Below are 15,090 nucleotides of genomic sequence, written 5' to 3' on the forward strand. Positions count from 1 at the left end.
GTTTTCTCTTATGAAGTTAGTGACGTGTTTTAATGGACGATGCTTTGGGTGTTTCTCATTGAAAAGGACCACAACCTTTTAGCAGTTTGTTTTTGGGTTGTCCCTTCATATTACCCCTTGTGCATAGAGTGCTTACAGTGGTAAAAACCTGGAGACTACAAGGTAACTTCGCCAACTCGTGATCTATCTTCTAGCGACTTTTAGGCCCTTGCCCTAACGTAAACCGGATACTTAAAGAAAGAAAGAAAGAAAAAGGAAATGCAATAACAATAGGTTGGAGGTAGGAAGTGACAGAAAAGAAGGGGAAATCCATCAATCTGCTTTTGCTTTTCAAATCTGAATAGCATCTCATTCTGTTGAATTCTGCTATCTTGCCATACTATACCACATCAGAGCCTAATGGTTCAATTCAGATGACGACAGTTTTGTTGATAGATGCACAGAATGTACACAGCAAAGCATGAAAAATGCACAACTGCCCAAGGTCAACAACTGTTATTTACGTACAAGAAAGATAATTTTTGTTTGTCATTTACAGTAGCAGAAAACAGTATTCAAAGATGCCCATCTACAAACTAAGCTCTCATACATTTTTTTTTTCCCTTTTTTTGGTGTTTCTCACATCTGCATAATCAAGACATAAAAGATAAAAGTGGTCTACAGCTTACAGATTCAACATGTTGCCCACTGGCCACATTAGATGAAGAAAAGGCAATATTAAAGCGGGCACCGCCTAAACATTATCATGTTTGCTTCACCTAAAAGCAAAGCTATGCTGTGTAGTTAACCCTGCAAACGAATTCTTTCTCCAATCAGGCCGGCAATCTTCGTTAATGAGGATCGCCCATTGCCACGCCTAAGCTATTCTCTTTCTCGACTACTAACCTGAACATCTTGGACACGTGGTCTTTGTCACCGCACTTGGTGATCATGTCCATATACTGCATAGCATCCTGGGGAAGGAGGCCTTCCATGAAGAACCGGAAAAGATGGGAGTGCGTTCCGTGCATTGTATCCAAGCACTGCTCCATCGCGCTGACTTGCTGTAGTTTACTCAGCTCGGCTGCCTCCAATAGGGGCAGTAACTCCCTCTCTTCCTCTTCAAAGTGCTGCTTTGAATGCTCCTGGCAAAATAAAAGCGATATTCCACTTGAATCACTACTGTCGTTATTTATTACAAATTCAGAATATTCCAATCCGGTTTAACCAAAGTACGGGTACCTGTAAAGTTTTGAGCCGAGTTGAGAGATTGGAGAGTGCCTCTTGGTAGACAGGGTTCCCTGCATCCAGAACTCCAATGGATTTAATGTCTTCTTTGATACCATTCATTACCGGCAAATCCCTAGCATGCTCCTCATTTGCAGCTTTGCATAAGCCTAGGGAATATATGACTAAAAGTTACTATATTTTTCAGCAAAAGCGTAATCCACATGTACATTAAGAATCAATTTACCATAGATAAACCAGACTACTAAGAAGGCAGAAGTAAGTAATCCCTATTGTGGCCCGTAACAAGCTAAAAGTTTCGCCACTTGTGTTCGAGGGATTCTACTAAATGTAATAAAACCACTGAAGATAGATTATTTCTTGGTTAGCAATGGCCACAAAAGAATTAAGCCCACTTTTGGTCTTTTGAGTATCGTGTGGCCTTTCCTAAAACCGCAATTTGAACAAATTACATCCACAAAATGTACAAATTGTCCACTTTCACTACAACTCTAGCAAAACCACGAGATGGTCAACGTCAACAAAAGCAGCATCAAGAATCAATTTACTAGAGACAAACAAAAAGGCATAAGTTCCCTATTATAGCCAGTAATAAGTTAAACGACTGGCCACTTTCATAGAGGTAAATTTAACTAGCTTTCCTCCTACATTCAAGCGATTCTATTAATTGCAACAAAAAAATAACTGACGATAGATTATTTCTTGGATTAGCAATGGCCACAAAAGAACAAAATCCACTTTTGGTCCTACAAGCTAAGTACTGTGTGGCCATTCCAGAAAATCTCCCCGACTATCAACTTAAAAGCTTAAACAAATGGTCCTGAAAGACCAACATAACATCTATAGAAGACGAATTTGTACGCTAAGAGCAAATCCACTCAAACCTATCTTTCATCAACCAAGAAAGCAAGAAGAGCAGCTTCAAGCCCAATTGAACATCAATCACTTCACAGACACTATTGATTCTCCATCTTATTATCAACACTATAGTTCCAAAACAACCTAGAAATCTCAATCTTAGCCGGTATAAGAAACACGCAATTTCTAAGCTCTCCCCCCTTCATAGCAATCATTATCTTGTTATTTACATTCATTAATCATTCTCCCCATCTTCAGATTTTTCTGAAATTGTCTCCTTGTTGAACCACACACCCAATATAATCATACTTATACTCAAGATTACAGCTGGTAAAGCATTATTTTTTCCCAAAATAGAAGAAGCAATTAAACAGATCTTCAAAAATAGTAAAACAGTAACAGAATGGGAAACCCTAAAAAAACTGTAAATCATGGAATTATACCTCGATCGGCTTTTTCCAAGATTGGGAAGACGACTCTCTCTTCCATCTGAGCGTGCTCCTGTAAGAGCTCAAGCAACTGAGAGTAGCTTTTTCCGAACTTCCTAATCTCCATCCTAGGGCTCCCCATGGCCGGATCACCCCGCGTCTTGCCCCCACGCGCCGAGAGGTCCTCGGCCCACCTCACCATCCGGTCCAGGTGCCACAGGATGCTCCGGTGCTGCAGAGTCACCACCCAGACCAGCAACGGCGTCGTTTCGCCGTACCACCCGCCCACGCTCCCCTTCAGCAGCTGCGGCTCCGGGAACTTCGCATCGAGGAACTGCACCATGACTTCCGGCGATCCGGACACGCTGTCGGACTTGTACTCGATCACCGGCGCGTCGTGGCGGTCGGAGGGGAGGAACTTGAGAGAAACGGGCTTGTAGAGAAGCGCGAATCGGATGTAGTAGGTCTCAATCCCGAACGGCGCCCCGTAGAGCTTGACCGTGGGCTGATTCTTCTTCATCACGTCCGCCGGCGCAATCTCCGCCGTCGATTTCCTCGAAGTCTCCAAACAATTCCCCATTGCCAAAATCCAAGAAAACCGGAAAACTATAAACCCTTTAGCTGATAAATCCCTGGGTTCTTCTGGGTTTCAAGATCCCAGACTAGGGTTCGCAGGGAACTAAGTGATAGGTGGAGTGAGAGGGAGAAAACAACGAAAAACGAAAATGGCAACTACAAAAAGACAAAGTTGAACACAATAGGCAGAGGGGAAGGGGCTAAAGAAAGATAGAAGGGAAGAAATCAAGAAAATAGGAGCCTTTTCATGGAAAGCTGTTAGGAATGTGCCAATTGGAAAGGCTCCTCTGGGACCGGACGGCAATGGTGGAGCGATTCAATGTCATGATATGATATGATATGGCCGGTTTTCTAGTATAGTGTGAGAAGATTGGATTGGAACTATTGTATTGTGGGCAACTAGTCGTTACTTCTGACTATGACTTCCCTTCATGCTAATTACTCCTTGTTTTACGTTAGAAAAATATTTCCAACATATTATACCACTTTGTAATAGAGGGAAAATAGAATTGAAATTCATAGAAAAAAATTATAATGAAAATTGATTTCATTGTTTTTTTTTTTAATACAATTAACTCCTCTGTTCAAACATACTTTCTCAACCTAAAACTCATTACCTCCCAAATGGGAGAGCCATTACTCTGCCATCTGAGCACAAGATGCTTGGCGATTTCATTGTTTAGTTTGTAGTAAATAAATTACCGTTGATTGTGATAGTAATGAATAATGAGTATAAAGACTAAAATGCCTTTACACAATAATAATGATAATAAAAATAATAAGAGCTAAATTGTACTTTCTTCTCAACTTTCATGAACCAAACAGGAGAAAATTTCATTTTCCTCAAATTTAAAGAAATTCTTTTTTTTTTTTTGAAATATGTTTTCCATCCAACCAAATATGATCTGAATTTGAGAACAAAGTAGAATGCGTATATAGTTGTAACAGTAGTGAATTGCTTTCTCCTTTCCCCTTCTTCCACAATTGTTTATACTTACAAGCACATACAAAAAGGAAATTAATAATTTCCTAAAGATTCAAGGTACAAACTATGTTTTCATAATTTCCCATATGTGTGTGTGTTTTTATAATTATTACACAAAACTATTACATGTATTTCTAATGTTTACTAGTTCTTCTTACTCTTAAATTCTTAATGGTAAAAGTGTCAAATATGTTACTGAATTTATGTAGTTTGTGTAATTGAACCATCAAACAAAAAAAGTGTGAAATTAGAACATTAAACATGCAAAAAATGTATAATTATATAATTTTTTTACCTGTTGCTCCAAGTTAAACATGTTAAATCAATGATTTGACATTTAATATAATTAATTTTAAAAATAAAAAAATATTTTACTTATTATTTTAACAAATATTAAAAAAAAAAAAACAAAACAAAATCTTCCGGTAGAGGCAGCCATGACTGTCTTCTCCTTCGTCTGATCTGGACAAAGGGGAGTCAGCTTCTTCTTCATCAGATCTGGACGTAGGAGGAAGACACCTCCCCCTTCAACGTCGGTAGAGGAGTCCGCCACCTTTGTCAATGTCAACGGAGGAGGTGGCCGCCCCGTTAACGTTGATGGAAGAGGACGCGGGGATGTGGCTTTGTTTTTCAATATAAAAATTAATATTATATTATATTTGTTAAATAATTAAAGAAAAAATTATTTTATTTTTCATGTGGCATGCTAAATCAAAAGTTTACCGACAACTTGTTACTTACCTACAAATAATATCAATTGCACATATTTTTATTTGATGATCTAATTGCACGAATCATACAAGTTTAATGGTCTATTTGACGCTTTTTCCATTCTTAATATACAACTTTTTTTGGGACCATTTGATTAAGATGTTTATACTCACCTCATCATGAAGTGAATTTAAGAGTTCGTACAGTGGAACTCTTATTGCAAAGCTCCATTGGGTACCAAGACTTTCATAAACATCACTTCATTAATCATGGTTTAATACTACCCCTTATTCCTAAGTTAAGGATTCATGCATATTCTCAAATTGCAACTTGCAAGGAGGTGTGGCCCAAACTATTGCCTTTGGCTGATGAGGGCAAGGGCAAAGTTGAGACAAAGGGTCTTCTTTGAACCTACCTAATCTATACACTTTCAAATTTTATTACTTTATCTCTAATCTCTAGTCACAAAATAACCATGCCCTTCAACTTTATTTTGGAGTTTTTTTTTTTTAAATTTTTTTTATAGGTCTTTAAAGATAAAACAAATGACACTAAGAGACCTCTTTAATCCTCAAGCTAAAATTATCATATATCATGAGTTGAACATATAATAAGTAGTAAGATAATTTTAGCAGCATAATACTTCGCATGTAATTGCTTTCTAGGGATAAGACAATTAAATTCGAATTATAATAGATATTGTTTAAAAAAAAAATTATTTTACTTTCAAATTATACAAAGAATTTAACAGTGTTTAAGAGAATTATTTCAAATGGAGTCTATCAAAATTCAACTCGACTAGTTTTATCATTTGTAATGTAAATAATAAGTATATTAAAATTTAATAATGTACTCAATAAATATTAAGATTTAATAATAAGATCAGATGGTGGGTTCGGGCCTTTATACGGGAGGTTGTTGAGAAAGTAGTTATGAATAGATACTGCATTGTAATAGAGTTAGTAGTATTCAAAAAAAAAAAAAAAAAAAGATCAGATAACATCGGTACTAACATCGTTAATTAATAATTAAGTTTTATTTAATTAAAAGTGCATAAATAATTTGAGCATAATCATTCACGTTCGACCCACACATGCTCCGTGTATGGAGATTTGGGAAGGACAACATGCCAATTAATTTGTTTAATACATTATACATAACAAGTTATCTTTAATCTTTCAAAAAGTTATCTTTAATTTTCTCTGTCAAACTTATATTGTTTTGTTTGCTGCCTTTAATATTCATTATTCTAACTAATTCTTCTTCTTCTTCTTCTTTCCTTTATCTATTTTGATTAACAAATTTTTTTTTATTAATTTCGATCAGGTTCAATTTTTGCGTTTAATAAAATTTTTAAATATATAAAATTTATCCACCGATACTAAAGTTTAAAATTTGCATTGAATAACTTGTTAAACCTTATCAAAGACCTTGTGGTCTAATGGCACCCGGTTTACACTCTCACATGAAAGGGAGTGGGTTCAAGCCTCTTCTACATTGTAACAAAAAAAAAAAGTGTAATGAACATTTTTGGGTGATCGGGAAATTTATTCTTGTACGACAAACTCAATCAAGAAGTGTTTTCTGCAATAATCAAATTAATAATCTTCATATGCTTCACGTATTTGTGAGCATAAATATAATATAAACATAAATGTGCAGTCCAGCACATGATTCAATTAGGTCGTCTCCTTTTTCAATGAGTAATGAGCACTTTTTTATTATAACAATTTATCAAGTTACACGTAATTGATGTATTTGTGTGTGTGTGTGTGTGGGTTTTTTTTTTTTCTTTTTTTTTTTTTGTGGTTGGTTTCCTTTTTATTTTATTTTATTAGTTTCTAGGGCAATAAGACTTTTTCAATTATAACAACTTATTGCATAGTTAGTAAGTTGCATGTACAATTTTAATTGATGTTTTATGTTGGTTGGTTTCCTACTTTCCTTTTAAAAAAATCTACATGTCCAATTTTAATTGATTTGGGTGGGGGTGGGAAGGGGGGGGGGTTTGGTTTCCTTTTATTTATTTATTTAGTTGCTTTGGCAACATGACTTTAATAATTTAAAAAAAAAAAAAAAACAAACAAACAAACAAACACCAAAACAAACGTTTTCTTCATCCATATTTACCAGGAATTGAAGGGGAAGGTTTCCCCCATATTCTTCACCTTTTTTATTTTAAATATTTAGTTATTAATTTTGCCAATTACGACGTGCTTTATGGTTTAAAGACCTCACAATTTTTTCCTTTTGCGCCATTTTTGAAATTTGATTTTGACTCTCGATTTAATTTTGACTCTCCATTTGAAATTTTCAATTATTTTAGATTGTGTTGGATCTCAATGGTGTTGCACAATGCCTTCACTGGAGGAAGATTGCACCAATTTCCTACACCAAAATGGTGTTTTGGTGTATTGGTTGTAACTTGTAAAGAGATATAGAACAATAGGTTTATTGCTCACTTTATTATGAACTCATATTGCTCACCAATTTCCTACACCATTAATGTTAGTATTACTTAGCCCGCACGATTGGAATTATTAAATGGCCACGCTTAAATTCCTCATGTGTAATCAGATTTCTTTCATGTGACCGAGAGTTTTCAACTATATATGTCGATACACATAGTGAAAATGTTACTTTATGACGCCTTTGCACAAATACTTGAAAGAATGAAATATTAATAGAGAACCTAACACTTTTGAGAAAATTGCTTTGCTCCATAAATGAGGATTGATTAAAATTTAAGTGTATTAATTTCATCACATGGGATGCAAATACAAATAAATAGAAAAGAGAGAAAAATTAATGTAGGCCATGTTTCTCTTTAAAGAACATTTCATTATTGTAAGGATTAATACGAAATACATCACTGACATAATTTAGCATTTGACCATATTGGATGTTATTTTTGAATAATTTTATTATGATTTTTATGTTTTGTTTTAACTTGTGAGTTTCAGTAATGAAGTTGGCTTGTTTTTAATTTCAAAAGAAAAAAAATTTGTAATATAATTTTAAAAAAATACTAATCGACATTAAATTGTTGTACAAGCAAAACTCAAGATAGACATCATCATGTGCATTAGAGTTTAAACAAAATATTTTCTTAATATTAGCAATGGAAATATGATATTCAAGTTACAAGTATTTGCCAAGTGAAAATTTTTAGTTTTTTATGGAGTCTTCCCAAAGAAGTTATCAACACTACCTCAAGTAATAAATATTTATTCCATAATAATTAAAGGATTAGTATAGTACTCTAAGTAATTGGGTTACCTTCGTAGCCAAACAATTGGAGAGAGAAATACTTCTCCATCGAGATAGGATAAATATATTTATAATAGCCAGAAAGAACAAAATCAAAGTGGTGCAGCGGAAGCATGGTGGGTCTATAACCCACAGGTCCCAGGATCGAAACCTGGCTCTGATAGAGTGGCTTCCGATTTCTTTTAAAATGCTTCTTTCTGTATTATACAGAGTTTAATTTGACTACAAAAGCATCATATGGGGGATGTAGCTCAAATGGTAGAGCGCTCGCTTTGCATGCGAGAGGCACGGGGTTCGATCCCCCGCATCTCCAATGTTGATGTGTTTGATTTCAATTTGTTATATTTTGGTGAAAGAAGACGTACTGCGGTCCGGACTGAATTCGATCACGTCAATCATCAAACATATATTTTTCGGAATTTTTTTTTCCCAATTTAAAAGTTGATAGTTTAAATTAGATTCTGGAAGGGGTTTGTGTGCATATACATAATCATATCTTATATTACTAATAAAAGTATAAATATGTGTCGAGTACAAAAGAAATTGAGAGTTACTTCAAAAAAAAATTAAAAAAATTGAGAGAATTAGTAGATGTAATAATACACATTAGTATAATTATTAAATGTGATATAAAATTATCTAAAGTGGCTTGCAAATTTAGGTTGACTAGTTCAATTAGTTGTAGACATATAATTAATCAAGAGCAAATTGGTGTTTCAAAAAATTGTTATTGAGTCTAAATGTTAGATCAAGTGTTTGAGTTATTAGGCTAATTGAACCACTATATAAATCTATCAAATATAATTTTTCATAAAAGTATATTCATTCTCATTATAAAGGAATAAGGGTCAAATAGGCCACCGAACTACACACGAAACTGCAATTAGGCCATTGAACTCAAAAACAATACAATTGAGTTCCTGAACTACACAAATCCATGCAAATTAACCCAAATTGACTTGTTTGACTTGATATTCCGGTTACCAACTTTAAAAATAATATTTTAAAATAATTTTAAATTAATTAATTAATTAAAATTAAAATTTAAAATTTAAAATTAAAAAAAAAAAAGGACCCACCCAATTGACTTGCTCCTGTTTTTTTTTTAATTTTAATTTTAATTAATTAATTAATTTAAAATTATTTTAAAATATTATTTTTAAAGTTGGTAACCGGAAGATCAAGTCAACAAGTCACTTTGGGTTAATTTGCATGAATTTGTGTAGTTCAGGGACCCAATTGCATTGTTTTTTAGTTCGATGGCCTAATTACAGTTTCATATGTAGTTCGGTGGCCTATTTGACCCTTATTCCCATTATAAATTACTAACAACTTCACCAAGATATATGTAAAAGATGTATAAGGTGTATTGTATGTAACTATGTACCATCTAGAAAAAGACTCTTTTCAAGTTTCAAGTAATGATAAAAAAGTTAATGGGCAATGTGTGGGCCGGAATCGTATTAGGAATTTAGGAATAATTATGAGATCTTGACCGATCTGATTAAATATGAATAGGGTGGAATTGAAACTTGAGGATTGATTGAACGATTCGCGATTACCTCATCCCGAAATTTTAGCAACTTATAATTAGTTTAGCTTATGATGATAGCATATAGAATAAAAAAGTAAATAAACAATTAAGAAGCTTCAGAGTGTGTTGATTTCCTTTTATTTTTCTAATTATCAGTACAGTGAGATTTACCTTTTCTGATGTTTTCATTTGTATTCCTTTTTTTTTTTTTTAAAAAAAAAATTATGTTGCAGTTTGGCTTAGGCCGGGTTTTGACATTTAAAGTTTGTGTACATAATGTTGTCTGGTTAAATATTTTTTACATTGCTGTATAAGCACATATATATAGAGAATATAATGGTTTTGCGTGCATGAGATATTGCTTGGATGTTATCTTTATGAGAAGTCTGTTTGCTTAAATTCGAATTCTATGTATTTCTATAGTAGAATAGGTTCCCATTTGTGGTCTTGCTATAATTTTGTAATTGTCAAGTTTGCTAGTTTGTTTAGCCCTAGCTAGCTAGTTTGGAAACTCTAGGGGATCTTTCGTAAATGAAGAAGTAGTGTAAATGGCGTATCAATTATCGTAGAAATGTGAAATTTATTCGAGCGTTATGTTAGAAAATTAAAATGCTGGTATTTTGTAATATATTTGAGATACAATAAAAATACAAAAAAACTATTGTGTAGAATATATACTTTAAAGTGAACTTTAATTTCCCAATTAACCACATGCATAAATATATTTGGCTAGCTCATTATTGCTGAGATTTTCAAAGAATATAAATGTAGTTTATTTAAGATAACCCAGATGTATACACAAGCCATGCAAGGAGATTATGTAAAGTACTATTTGTGCGTAGAATGTACTCCTTAACCTTTTTTTTTTTTGGATGGACAATTTTTTCTATATTTAGTAGTTAAGTGTTTCTTTCCTTACAGTCAAGTTGAATGCCAACCGTACCGTACCGCATGGTTATTGGGACTCTCTGTGGGTTTGATGATCAGTACAGTTCATGAATTTGGTGATTGTCAACAATGTGAAAGTCGATGGCAGTTAAAAGAATGAAATTGGCACGGCGGTGAGTCATTGTTACTCTTCTTGTATCATTTTTAATACTCTGTGTTCAATAATTGTATTGAGTATTATCCTTTGCATAAGTTACTACCCAAGCAGGTTATTCACTTCAGGGAAATATATAGTGTGGTCACAATTGAAGAGCTGGAACAAGTTGCCAAACCCTAGCTGCTAATATGGACAATTTGTCATTTGGACGAATATTTTTGGCATGCATGTACCGACGCCGTTGATTTACAAGAAATACATACATACAAACCTTCAATTCGAAATATGTTTCTCAAGTATATATTTGGACTATATATAGTTATAGTTGAGTAGTGACCAATCTCAATTGTGTACCCTTTTGTTTTCTCTCAAGTTTATGCACGTGCTTATGTCCATAGTACATCTTTATGCTGTTTAACTCTTTGGCTTTTATGGACTGATACGTGAATGCCAGCTATTACAGTTACACCCACCCCTCCCCCTCCTCTCCCCACCCCATCGCCCCTTCCAAGGATTACAGTCTCTATATTGATTTTGGCATAGAATTGATGGGATAATCTAAGCCAGTTGTAATCTTTATAATCTTTAACTAGTATTTTCGCCCGTGCGTTGCACGGAATGGATTTGTTATAATATTTAAAGAATATTTGGATCAATATACAATTATATATATTATAACATCGAATATTATATAGCGTAATTGATGAAATTGATTGGATCGATTATGTTTTCTGATGTTTTCCTTTGAATTAGAACAAATAATTGTCCAATTACCCGGGCGTGGATAAATTTTTTTATTATATATTGAGATAATAAAAATAAATATGAAATTATAAAAAAAATTCTAATATTGAACGTGTACATTTATTTGATTATAAGATTAGTACAAAAATATTACTCAATTAATTGAATAATATATGACTTGTTTGTCTAAAATTATCTTAAAAAGATCTATAAGTAATATGACTTATATAAGTAGATTATTACTAAAATAAATATGAGAAAATGAGAAATAAATTAATTGTAATTATTATAAAAATAAATTCAACGACCAATGCTTAACTTAATTATCATAATAATTATTAGGCAATTATTATTAGTCAATTACACTAATATATGTGTAATTATACTTTTATACTTTAAGTATATTCATTTTCCCCATATTGCATTTAGTTTTATCTCCTCCTCCATATTTGAATGAATTAATTTTGATTATTATAAAAATCTAACAACCCATGTTCAATTAATTTTTTTAAAGTTTAAATAACTTAGAGTTTTCAAAAGGAAAGTATAATTAACTATTAAAGTTTTTAAATAATTTTCAGTCAATTAGTAATATCCTTTTCTTTTCCCGATAAATGATTTTACTTTTATTAATAGTGTTGATACGTGAGTATACATATTATCAATTTATAGATATTGGTTAATTTCTATTTTACATTTTCTTAACAAATAAGCTTTATTAATTATTGTCAAGGATCTTGTAGTCCAGTGGCATCAAACCCTTCCCTTTATATGGGAGGTGGTGGGTTCGAGTCTCAGTGGAGACAATACTGACTCTTGTGCTTCAATAGGTTGAGAAAGTAGTTATGAACAGATACTGCATTATTAATTATTTGACCAATAAAATATTTCATTAATTGACTACAAAAGTTTAGGCGGGGAATGAACAATAAAGGATTTTACTTTTATATATAGATTACGATCTTTTTATATTTTAAATCAATTAGTAATATCATTTTTCTCGGAATAATGGTCAAATAAACCACTGCACTACACACAAAACTGTAATTAGGCCATCGAACTCAAAAAAAATGCAATTGGATTCCTGAACTATATAAACTCATGCAATTAAGTACAAATTGACATGTTTTCAAAAAAAATAATCCAAATTGACCTGTTTATCTACAATTGTGATGACATGGTGGTTACTAATTTTAAAATAAACTTTTTAAATAATTTTAATTAAAATAATTAAATAATAATAATAATAATAAAATTTAAAAAAAAACAGACGTCTCCGTCAGTTCTTTTATTTTTTTAATTATTAGTGCCGATTGTTATGTGTAAATTAATTAATCAGGCAACCTTATCTAGGAAAAATGAAAAGAATTACGTAGTAATATTTACCTAATTTTCGTTCCATTTTTAATTGATGATGTAGAATATTATTATTGAAATATTTCCGTTTCATTTTTAATTTCCGTTCCTTTTTTAATTTATCTTTAATATTGTTTATAATATGCCTTTATTATTTATGATGTAGAATGTTTTCCTTTTTTAATTAAATTGCAATGATATGACCATTTCCTTTTTCATTTTAGTTAATTATGGATATTTTTTTATTTACAGTCAATTATTAATATTCATTTCCTTTTATATATTCAATCAATTAGTAACATCAGATTCATTTTTAGTCGATTTTTTTTTATTTTCAGTTAATTAGTCAATTAGAATAATAGATCCACTGGTATTTTTACCTAATTTCTGTTCTATTTTTAATTAATGATGTAGAATATTATTATTGAAATATTTTCATTCTATTTTTAATTTACCTTTACTATTGTTTAAAATTTAAAATATGCCTTTACTATTCTTCTGTTTTTATATATAGTATAGATTAATATTATGCTAATTATGACGTCCATGTATTATGAATAAGTATGGTAATTAAGGAGTATATATTATAATTAAAAAAATAATGTATATTTTAATTTCGTTTAATTATGGACGTAATATGTGTATGTTTAATTTTCTTTAATTTTATCCGTAATATATATGTGTATGTTTAATTTTCTTTAATTATGTCCGTAATATGTGTACCATTAATTTCTTTAATTGATTAGATAAAATTACGGCAAGTATAAAAAACCGTTTAATAAAAGTATAATGTTTGAACTAATTTCTCAATGACCATAATTATTAAGATTTTATTCCAAAGTAACCATTAGCATAATTTTATATGTGTAATAATCTGTGAATTGAAATAATTTACATAATTGTATGGACGTAATAATATGTGAATTAGCATAATAATACGTGAATTGAAATAATTATCATAATTTTGTTAATCTCCTCTAATTATGGATGTAATATGTGTATTATCAATTTCGTTAACTGATTTGATAAAATTTATATTACAAACAACAATATTAATTCATTAGTTGTCATAATTTTTAAGATTTTATTCAAAAGTAATCAAATGAAATGCACGGGTAATTGACATTATCTGAAGTAAAAATATATAAAATTATCGTAAGAATGAAATCTCTATGTTTAATGACCATAATAAATTTAGATGTTAAATATAGTGTAATTACCACGGATTATTTAGATGGTAAATAGTATATGGTAATTACCTATATAGATTAGCATATTAAACGGATTAACATATGGAACAATGTTATAAAAAAGGAAGGAAGCCTTTTAGATAAAATATATTAGGAATAATATCAATTAAATAAAATATCATAGGAATTTCTCAATTCTATATTTATAATTACCTTTATAAACAGATTTAATAGGAAAGTTTAGTTACAAACTTATATTAAGAGTTATGGATTATTATTATTATATTATTATTATTATTAGGAAAATTATATTAAGAATTTTAGATTATTATTACTACTGAGTATATTATTATTATTATTATTATTATTATTATTATATTAACATAATAGATTTTAAATCGAGGCTACAAAATTTAATATTATTATTTCATTTATTCAAGTATAGTAATCACCATTTTTTAACTAATAAGTGTGAATTAGTATTGTGCAATTAATGATAAAGATTAATAATAATTGGAATCAACAATCAATAATACAATGACCCATGTTTAGCTTCCAATGCACCATTTTTTATAAAATGAAGAATTGGAATGGTAAAACGAACAATTGGAATGAATAATTGAGGATTTATTCAAGTATAGTAACCACCATTTTTACCAAATTACATAAGCATCCGTAAATGAGGAAGATCAAGATTGCAAATTCTACAATATATAGATGAGCATCCGTAGATTGCTAGTTATTTTGCACAGTACAACTAAAAAGATGGATAGTTAAATAAGGTATTATCATTCAAAATCTTGTAATACAAAGTTACAATACAATGCATGTTTTTCCATTAGAAATTACCAATCAAAGTAATGTGATTAAAATATATAATTATAGAAAACATTTGATTGTTCACTACAATCACTCTAAAAATTGTAATTTTACATACGTGATACGCCCATGGCAAAATTGGCCTAGCTACTTGAAACCTTATCAGCAAAAATTAAAGCATATTGAGCTGTTAAGATCAAACTAAATCACAGTACTACAAAATACTCTATGGAATGCAGACTACACCATAAGGATCTCCAACATACAGAATGAATCAACTAAAAATTAAATCATACCGCATACCATAACAATTCTACGCGTGTTAAAGTTCGATCTTCGACTTCGTA

General features: G+C 31.1%; 1 protein-coding gene and 2 non-coding genes across 3 annotated transcripts; 2 read left to right on the plus strand and 1 right to left on the minus strand.

Annotated features, from left to right (window-relative positions):
- Positions 1-447: 447 nt before the first annotated feature.
- Positions 448-3,458, minus strand: LOC115997904. The gene is made up of 3 exons (XM_031237322.1): positions 2,529-3,458; positions 1,222-1,376; positions 448-1,124 (listed from the first exon to the last, which is right to left on the minus strand). Exons 1-3 carry the CDS (start codon positions 3,091-3,093, stop codon positions 831-833), a joined length of 1,014 nt encoding a protein of 337 aa, XP_031093182.1. The 5' UTR covers positions 3,094-3,458; the 3' UTR covers positions 448-830.
- A 4,688-nt stretch (positions 3,459-8,146) lies between these two features.
- TRNAI-UAU lies at positions 8,147-8,218 on the plus strand. The gene has a single exon. It is a non-coding gene; the product is annotated as a tRNA-Ile (tRNA).
- Positions 8,219-8,295: 77 nt separating this feature from the next.
- Positions 8,296-8,368, plus strand: TRNAA-UGC. The gene has a single exon. It is a non-coding gene; the product is annotated as a tRNA-Ala (tRNA).
- Positions 8,369-15,090: the final 6,722 nt, after the last annotated feature.

The sequence above is a fragment of the Ipomoea triloba genome, chromosome 12 (assembly GCF_003576645.1).
Source record: "Ipomoea triloba cultivar NCNSP0323 chromosome 12, ASM357664v1".
Taxonomy (NCBI): Eukaryota; Viridiplantae; Streptophyta; class Magnoliopsida; order Solanales; family Convolvulaceae; genus Ipomoea; species Ipomoea triloba.